Source organism: Homarus americanus, unplaced genomic scaffold, assembly GCF_018991925.1.
Source record: "Homarus americanus isolate GMGI-L3 unplaced genomic scaffold, GMGI_Hamer_2.0 scaffold21914, whole genome shotgun sequence".
In the NCBI taxonomy this organism is placed as follows: Eukaryota; Metazoa; Arthropoda; class Malacostraca; order Decapoda; family Nephropidae; genus Homarus; species Homarus americanus.
The window spans coordinates 1,295,859-1,305,544 of NW_024719665.1; the positions used below are offsets into that span (position 1 = coordinate 1,295,859).

The 9,686-nt window shown below is 40.3% G+C and overlaps 1 protein-coding gene across 2 annotated transcripts; it reads left to right on the forward strand.

Moving 5' to 3' along the window:
* Positions 1–4,062: 4,062 nt before the first annotated feature.
* Positions 4,063–8,346, forward strand: LOC121860202 (probable low-specificity L-threonine aldolase 2). Of its 2 annotated transcripts, XM_042357281.1 has the most exons (8): positions 4,063–4,220; positions 4,640–4,723; positions 4,847–4,935; positions 5,348–5,518; positions 5,940–6,133; positions 6,536–6,672; positions 7,157–7,281; positions 7,742–8,346. In XM_042357281.1, exons 1-8 carry the CDS (start codon positions 4,100–4,102, stop codon positions 7,913–7,915), a joined length of 1,095 nt encoding a protein of 364 aa, XP_042213215.1. In that variant the 5' UTR covers positions 4,063–4,099; the 3' UTR covers positions 7,916–8,346. The 2 variants fall into 2 exon arrangements, with proteins under 2 accessions (XP_042213215.1, XP_042213216.1); XM_042357282.1 differs by lacking the exon at positions 7,157–7,281 and having other exon boundaries at positions 7,742–7,863.
* Positions 8,347–9,686: the final 1,340 nt, after the last annotated feature.

Below are 9,686 nucleotides of genomic sequence, written 5' to 3' on the forward strand. Positions count from 1 at the left end.
GGGCAAAGCGACAAGAAATCCGGGATGAGAAGAAAACCAAGCGGTAGCCTTGATGAAGGGAGACGTTCCGGAGTAGATATTAATTTCTGTAATAGGATATAGGAGAAGTGCAAAGTTTATTGAACAACCTGTTCTGTGTTACAAGTAAAGCCGGTGGGGCCTTATGGCCTGGAAATGTCAAAGTAAATGTCGGTGACGTTAGTGTGTAAAAAATCACAATTCAATAGAATGAGGAAATAAAATTAAGTCTGGGCAACATGTTGTGCCGTTCTGTTGCAATTGTGGCGGCGCCCATAATGCAGGTTACTCATTTTGCAATAAGTAGCCACAGATGGGTGGCAGAGCATGGGGAGAGTGCAGCAGTGAGAAAAGGAGGAAGGACGAGGAGTTCCAGGTGAGACAACTCTACCTTCAACTGAGAACGTGTGGAAGAAGAGGATGGAACAGAGTGACACGTTGAAGGTAACAGGAAATGGTGCAAGAGCTGCACCAAAAGTTGTTCCAGAAGAGAAGGTAATTGACAAGTTTGGTGATGTGTATGGTGTAGTAGTTCAACTCAGGCAAGAAATTCAGATGTTTAGAAAAAAGGTAGACGACAACCAGAAGGTAATTGCCCATTTTTGTGAACATAGAAATGTGGATGTTGAACTAAAGGGGAAGAAGGTTGAAAATAAGACAGTAATAAAATCTGACAAACAATCTTTGCTTTGGGGGACCGGAAATGTGGACATAAGGGAAGAAATAACCAGCAAGTGGGGTGACATACCCAAAGTATTACATGATAAGGCATTAGCTCGAGTGAACGAAGTAATGGAACAATTTGTGAATGAGAGAATAAGGTTAGTTTCTGTTGTTAATATGGAAAATGGAGGACACTATTTAAGAATACTTTCATAGAATGTTAGGACCACATATGTGCACTGATGTATAAGGTGGATGTCATAGCCTTACACGAGACGGGCACGGAGGATGGTAATTTGATGAATTTACGTGATTATCAATGTTTCTGTTTACCAGCTAATAATAGAAATAACACAAGAGGTCTGTTAACTTATTTTCGGAAAAAATGTACCGGTTGAATTGGTAATAGCTGACAAGCAGAATGGGGTTGAAAGTTTGTGTGTTAAAATCTACGTCCAAGGGAGGTCTATATGTACTGTTACATCCTCAAAGTTTGGATATAGATGACATGCCTGAGTGCCTAGTTAATGATTATAGTGTTTTGGTTGGTAATATTAATGCTAGACACTAAGTCCTGGGTACTATGGGCCCAGCAACGTTTATAGAAGGAGATGGTTACACTTCTTGGAGAAGTTTAATGATATTGAAATATTGGGAAATCATGAGCCTACCCACATACACGGAGGAAGGTTAGATTATGCAGTATGTGTTAATACATATGGAATGAGAGCCAATGCTGACATAATTAGGGATTTGCTTAGTGATCATTTTGCATTTCGAATTACTATTCATGTTAACAAAATACAGAAGTTAATTAAGCGGAAAATATATTGGTTGCCGGAAGACAAAAAACAGGAACCGATCACTACTATACAGGATTGGTATACAGATTATGAACCAAAGGATGTTGATGGCTTTTATGATGATTTATTACATATTATTGATTTTGTTTTGACGATAAGTAAGTATAGTTATAAGGGAGAAATAAATTACGGGAAACGTAATATGTACAGTATGTGACTGACAAATTGGTTCAGGGTTGGAGTAAACTCCTCAGAAAGGTGCAAAGAGAATGGAGTGCAAATCCAAAAGATAATGAAATCAAGCAAGAGGCGCGGAATAAATTCTAGACAGACTTTTTAGGGAGAATCGCTAAAGGCAAGAACTTCGGTGACATATGGAAGGAAGTGAATAAAGTGAAGGTGTTGGAAGCAAGGGTAACAGCTACGCTGACCGACAGGGCAGGGCCAGTCAACTTATAAGGAAATGGGCTGGGACTGTTAGTTTTGCCGAATTACCTTAGTGTGTGATGGCCTCATTACAAAGTAAGAGTAGACTTAGGTGTGAGTTAGTACAAAGTCAGTGTACACTGGAGGATGATACATGTGTTCCTATAACGAGAGGCGAGTTATTATATGAGATTAAAAAGGGAAAGTCTACGGCACCCGGTGATGATGGAATAACATATGATATCCTTCACTGTCTCGCTGGTATTAGAGAAGAGGCCCTGTTAGACTTGTTTAATATGTCTTATAATGGAGGTTGTGTCCCTATTAAGTGGAAGAAAGCAGTAATTATACCAAAGAACAATGGAGATTTTCGTCCAATATCTTTGACCTCTTGTTTTAGTAAAATGGTGAAAGGAGTAGTATTAAACAGGCTGTTGTATAAAGTGGAAAATATCATGGCGCCCAATTTACATGGATTTATGAAAGGGAGAAGTACTGCAGACTGTGATGTAAAGTGTTTGAATAACTCCGAGGCTACATGCAGGACTTTTGTCGACTTAAAAGGAGCCTTTGATGGGGCAATGGGCAATGGGCAAGCCCTCTGGCGGACCCTCAGCCGTTTTTGCTGTCCACCAAAATTCATCGCCATTGTGAGGCAACTCCACGATGGCATGAACGGCGGTGTCCTGCACAGTGGCACCTAGTCTGAGTTCTTTCCCATCCAAACGGGGATAAATCAAGGATGTGTACTGGCACCAACTCTCTTTTCCATCTTCTTGGCTGCCTTCCTTACTCGTGTCAGTGCCAATTTAGACGGCGGGGTGGACATCGAGTGCCAGGTGAAGGAGGGTCTTTTCAACATAAGACGAATCCAGGCAAGAACTAAGGTGTCGGCAGCTTCCATTACTGAACTTCAGTATGCAGACAACCTCACCCTTGTCGTTCACACTAAACGCAACCTACAGGAGATCCTGAACACCTACGCAGATGCATATGCATACTTCGGGTTGAGGTGAATGTGTGTAAGACTCAAATTTTCTTTCAGCCCGCCCCTGGTTCAGCCACACCTCCACCATCCATCCAGCTTAATGGTACTACCCTCTCTAATGTTACTTACTTTCATTATCTCGGCTCCCACCTGTACACCACTGCAGACATCGATGAAGAGATCAACATCGGATCAGATGTGCATCTCGAGCAGTGGGCCTCCCCACCCTGCTATATGGCAGCGACACATGGGTCACATACAGGAGGCACCTCAAGGCACTTGAAAACTTTCACCAACGTAGTCTACGTTCCATCCTCCAGGTTCGCTGGGAAGACAAGAGAACAAATGCCAGTATTTTCACTGACACCAACTGTAGGAGCATCGAGGCTACCATTATCCATGAACAACTACGTTGGATTGGCCATGTTACCCGCATGGACGACAGTTAGACTGCCAAAGCAGCCACTTTACAGTCACCTAACGAATAGTAAACGTAGCGCTGGTTGTGAACTGAAAAGGTATAAGGATAGTCTAAGGCAAACCTGAAAAAGTGCCAAATCGACCCCCTCACCTGGGAGACGTTTACTCCACACCGTAACGCTAGGGGGATCACCACACAAGAAGGTGTCAATACTTTCGAATTAGCCCGACTGCAAACCGAGGTCAGACAAGCGCCGGCGCCCCTCCTGCACTAGATGTAGCCCCCCACACGTGCCACATCAGTGATCGACTCTGCCGGTCCCGTATCGGCCTCTTTAGTCACCTCAGAACTCACCAACGAAGGTGACATCCTTAATAACTCATATCATTATATCATAGCTGGGTGATCGTCATACTCGATTCCGAGCGACAGCAAAGTAGTAGTTATTTCTAGAGAATATTATTTAAGTTTTAAATATCCCATAAGGTATATTCGATAAAATATTTAAACCTGAATGGTATTCATCAAGATTAAGCTAAGTACAAATAAACTAAAATAGAGATATGCGTAAAAACATTCACTAGTGCAGTACCAGTGCTGGAGGTTAGGATAGAGGCGACGGAGATGGGGAAAAAAATAGTACATATGGTCGTCGCTCATCAGTGGTTAATATATTACTGCATTTAGGCTTAGTCGACTTTGGGCGCCTTTCTTAAGGTATGGAAGGAAGGGAGTTGGAGCCCAAATTTCGCTCGCTAAGAGCAATAAATTCTGACAGAAATGACGAGGGTAATTAACCTGTGGAGTGACACCGTGACCCAGCCCAGCCAAGCCATGATGGACGCCATGATGAGGGCGCCCCAGGGAGACAACCACCGCGGCAAGGACACCTCCATCAATGGTGGGTCTTGCTGTTTTCGTTAACTTACTAAGCTCGTATCCACCACGTGTTAGACTTGGCTCCAGATCACCTGAAGATTAGACACCTCAGAGAATTTTCTGACTTAAACATTTTAACGTTAACTTAACCTAACCTATCCCCCAGTTAGCGTTGGGGTGTTTAATCCATCAGGTAAACTGAGTTGGGGTGTCTAATCTTCAGGTGATCCGGTGGGCGCCTAATTATAGTATATTTGTAAAATCAGTAAGTTTCAAATTAGGTTAATGTGGTTCTATGAAAACCCATTGAAACAATACTTTTCCTTTTTGGAGAAGTTTGTGGACGTATTCATACCTAATTTTGTGTTTTTTTTTCAGTTTGTAATTAGGAGAATTTTCATAAGGTTGCTGTAATTTTATATAAAAGTCTTGTGTTCACAGAGTTGGAGAAGCGGGTGGCGGCGCTACTGGGGAAGGAAGCTGCTCTCTTTGTCCCAACTGGCACTATGGGTAATCTTATTTGTGGTAAGTGTTTCTCTATCTCGCGTGCGCTTTACTCTTACACTAATCATCTTTGTAAATAGACCTGTGATTTTCATGTTGAATCACGTGGTGTGTGACCTGGCTCTCTTCTTTCCTCTCCACCAGTGATGACCCATGCTAGAACCCGGGATTCGGAGGTCATTCTAGGTCACAGAAGTCACATCCACCTGATGGAACAAGGTGGCATAGCCCAGGTCAGCCTTACGTTACGCCTGTTGTAGTGTCATGCAGATAATGAGATTTATATACCGTTATGATAAGAATATTTTGGGTAATACTAACATAACAGTTCCCATAACCGACTCAATAATCTGATTTGTAGTTTTTTGTCTGTCTAGTCAGCCAATATATCAGCCTCCCCTGACCTGACTAATGGATGCTTTTCCCACCTGAGGGATACTTTACAAGTGCAGGTTAACGCAGCTCATGACCCATCTCTTATCATTATTTTATCGTGTATACTGTATATTAACTGGTACATATGTTTTGACTGGTTCCTATGTGGCCCTTTGCCGGTACATGTTCTTGTTTGCATATTATTTCTATGGATGCGAACGACTATTTACATCGTAGTGGTGAATAATTATATCTCTTGGAATTCTGCAGATCGGGGGCGTCCATCATCGAGTGGTGACAAACCTGGCAGATGGGACATTCTCTTTGGAGGAGTTGCAGCAGATGGTGAGGACCAACAGCATCCACTTCCCCATCAGCGCTCTCGTCTGTGTGGAGAATACCATGGATGGCCTGGTGCTCCCTCTCAAGTGGCTGGATCAGGTGAAGAACCCATGTTGAGTCTTCCCTTAACATGTGGTAATGTAAACTAGGGTGTTGGTTCTCCCCCACTTCCATCTCATGAGTTCCTTTTTCTTGGCGCCTTTATAAACTGTATCCTGAACTTATAGAGTTGACGTAAACAAAAATCCACTAATTTTGACTTTAGGGAAAAACCCGCTTATATTTTGTCCTGGGCTTTCGAGAAAATCCCACTGAATCTTGTCATAGATATAAGAGAAAATTTCATTATATATTGAACTGGGTTTTCTAGAAAATTCCTTTGAAATTTACTCTGGACTTCGAGAAAAATTCCATTGCACTTTTGTAAATAGGCATCAATAACAGTTGAAAATTATTCCTACAGGGACTGTGTTTTTAGAAAATTTGTCTAATGTGTCTTATACTGACTTCATGTTCCCAGTTGGGTGTTGTGTGTAAGGAACTGGGACTACCAATACACATGGACGGCGCTCGTCTCTTTCACGCTTCTACCGCCCTCTCCCTTCCCCCACACAGGATCGTCCGTGACTGTACTTCCGTCAGCCTTTCCATAAGCAAGGGCCTTGGATGTCCTGTGGGATGCCTCATTGTGGGTTCCAGGGAGTGTATAAGAGAGTAAGTCCATGGGAGGGTAATGGTACAGTATTTGTTTCATTAACAGCAATCATCATCATTTGTCATTAATCGGTTTAGCCAAACAGGGACCATCTCTCCTACAGGGCAGAAAAACACAATCTCTTGACACCAAAGCAGAGACAATATAATCTGTAATACTCAATATCCCTCATGGTGTTGCTACAGTAGTTGTGGTGTCATAACAGAACATTTCGATGGTAGGATTTTAAAGGTAGAACAAGATTTTAAACATCCCTTTTACTTACCTTGGGGTGATTTTCATAAGCTTCTCTGCATTGAATTGACTTAAAAGAATAATATAAAATGTAATGGTTGTATCGATTAAGGGAGAAGCCAAGGAAATTTGTGTGAATTATCTAAGGTCTGTTTCTTTGCCACCAGCGCTACGCGAATTCGTAGGGTGCTCGGGGGCTTTATGAGCCAACCTGGGGTGCTGGCTGCTTGCGGGTTATACGCCCTGGACCACTTGCTGCCTCTCCTCCCTCGTGACCACCACCACGCCAAGATCATCGCTCAAGGTCTGTGCCCCCTCAACAGGCCTGTGTTACAGGTTCTTGGTTAACTCTCTTGATATTTGCTGTTTTTACACTTGTCACTTCATTTTGAAAAACGTTCCATTTTTAAATCATCATTTCCTCAGCATAAAAATTAACTAAATAGTCTTTCAACTACTCCACCTGACCTTGATCTGTTACTCAATAAATTTAATTTAATATTGGTGAAGATACGGCACGTGCAGTCCGCCTCCCGAACCTATTATGAATGATATTATTCGCATATACATTTAAGATATTGTCGTCTTTTGGAATTGTATTAAGAGGATTTGAAGTCCTCCGTGTTGCAAAATATTGTGTGCTGTTGTAGATGTATAGGAGGTGTTGCAGTGGTGTTATAGACTTGAAAGATATGTTGTGGTGATGTTACACAGATACAAACATATCTATCGGGTATTGTGATGGTAATTTGTCTGTAAGAGAGGTAGTAATATGGGTGGTGTTACAGGAGTAGCGAGCCTTGGGAGTAGGGTGGTTTGGGTGGAGGAGAATAGTGTCCACACCAACATAGTGATGCTGTTCTGTAACACTTCGATCCTCACCCCAGCAAGACTCTGCCAGAGACTACTCCAGGTAGGTATCGAGGAACACTACTTTGTCTTGACTATAACAGCCTCCTTCAGATAGGTATTGATATACACTATCTTGTCTTTATCTACAACAGTATATTTCTGGTAGAGACTGAAGGCTTACATGTAGCCTAAATAGTACAATATACTTCACCCCCTGCGTAAAAATTATACAGTATAACTCGGGTTACTTACTGTATTGAACTTAACTATTCCTCCTAAACTGGTATCAGGGTGTCACAGATGCTATCGTTGTAAAAGTCATTTGTCTTTGTATATCACTGTGCGGACCTATCTTAAAAAAAAATTATATATATATATATATATATATATATATATATATATATATATATATATATATATATATATATATATATATATATATATATATATATATATATATATATATATATATATATATATTATTATAATAAAGCCGTTTGTGGTTGTGTTGTGAATGGCAGGTGAGGGAGGAGGAGGTGGCCAGTATTGGTGAGCGGGTCACTGTGGAACTTCTTGCCAAGGATACTGTCGCACGACTGGTTACTCACTGTAATGTCACTCCTGAAGACACCCGCTTGGCGATCAAGAAACTGCAGTACGTCATCATGGAACTGGACCCTACTCTACGGTGCTAAACTAACATACTACGGTACTCGAATTGGACACTGTAATAAGAACTTTGTTGTAGGAGTGTGTAGTGTGTGAGTGTGCACCACATAATATGTACCATACGACTACCGAGCACACATGTAGTTGGGAGCGCCTGGCAGCCAAGTCGTGATTGAGTGGAGCAAGTGACGTCATAATGAGTAAGCAAACTGTTCAAACCAACCAATTTAACAGAACCTAACCTAACTTAGATAAACCTAACGTAATCTAATCTAACAAAACTAAACCTCCCCAAACTTAAGTTTAACCAAATGTGACCCAGGATATGCTTGTCGTCTGAGGTGTTATAAAGAACCCCGGTCTCAAGAAGCCGGTCGTAACACATACTGGTAATGCATGGAGGAAATAATAATAATAATAATAATAATAATAATAATAATAATAATAATAATAATAATAAATAATAATAATAATAATAATAATAATAATAATAATAAAAATAAACGGTTTATTAATAGAGTTGCAGCCGGTGGCTGAAAATATACAGACTTACATTTAATTTAGACATAATGATATAATATGCATTGAATACATCTCACCAAATAGATGCTTTCCTCGCTGGATTTAATATCACCACCAAAATACCTAAAGTTAGACGAAATTCCACTTCAGTAAGCGTAGAAAAGTGTATTTTAATGGCGATTTATATATAGAAAAACAAGAAAATTAGGCAGTGGGGTAGTTAGGGTGTGTGCGACGATAGTCAAACATAAAGAGCGGACATTTGCGGGGGTCTGTTCTCCCGGTTGATAAATGCAGCCGTTGCATAAATTATAGAACCAGTATTTTGTTTTTTAATACTAAAGATGTTATTTAAGCCTCTAAAACCTATTACAGTATAAGTTATACATCATCACCGTTTATCAAACTCTGATAAATGGTGTCGAAATACGACGCCTGGCCAATAACTTTACCGAAGGATGAAGTGACGCTAATCATTATAAGTATGTATGTTTGAGTTGGAGATTAAGTTAACTATTCTGATCCTTACTTAATTAACTGTATTGAAATGTTCCCAATAGCTTCATATTCTACAAGCAACAGGTATACCTATTACAGATTTGTTAACGAGATATGACAGCAAGAGTTGCCAAAATATGTTTAATTCAGAAAATAATTAATAACTAATTTACTTGCACTCCTACAATATACAGGTATATTCAAACTATATAAGGTAGCCCAATATTATATAGACTTCATGGCTATCAAGACGAAATTCCATTTATCATATTAGATCGCCCAATCAGAAGAGATATTTGCTAGTCTATAATTGGTAATTGGCTCTAGCGAAACCTTTCAGCAACACCCGATTATATGACAATTTACAAGTTTATTTCATTGTATTGTATTGTATTGTACTGTACTGTACTGTACTGTACTATACCACAGACAATCCAGCATGTTTTAGTCGGACTGGAATAAAAACCATGAATGATATACAGTGCAAGCACTTTTGACAATACTATCAAAATAATTGTTATAAAATATGATACGCCTTTCTGGTGCCATTCTAATAAACAAATCCATTAACTGCAAATACAATGTTGGTGTAAAGGCCTGGGACTTAGGGATATAAATCCCTTACCAGACTAATCAGGATCTTAATAAAGGAATGTCAAGGACCATGGTTTTCTGAGGAATAACAAACAACCGTTTGAGATTGACATCTCTTTACTATAAAAATATAACACAACTCTGACACCACTTAACGAACATCAAGTCACAATTACGAGAGTC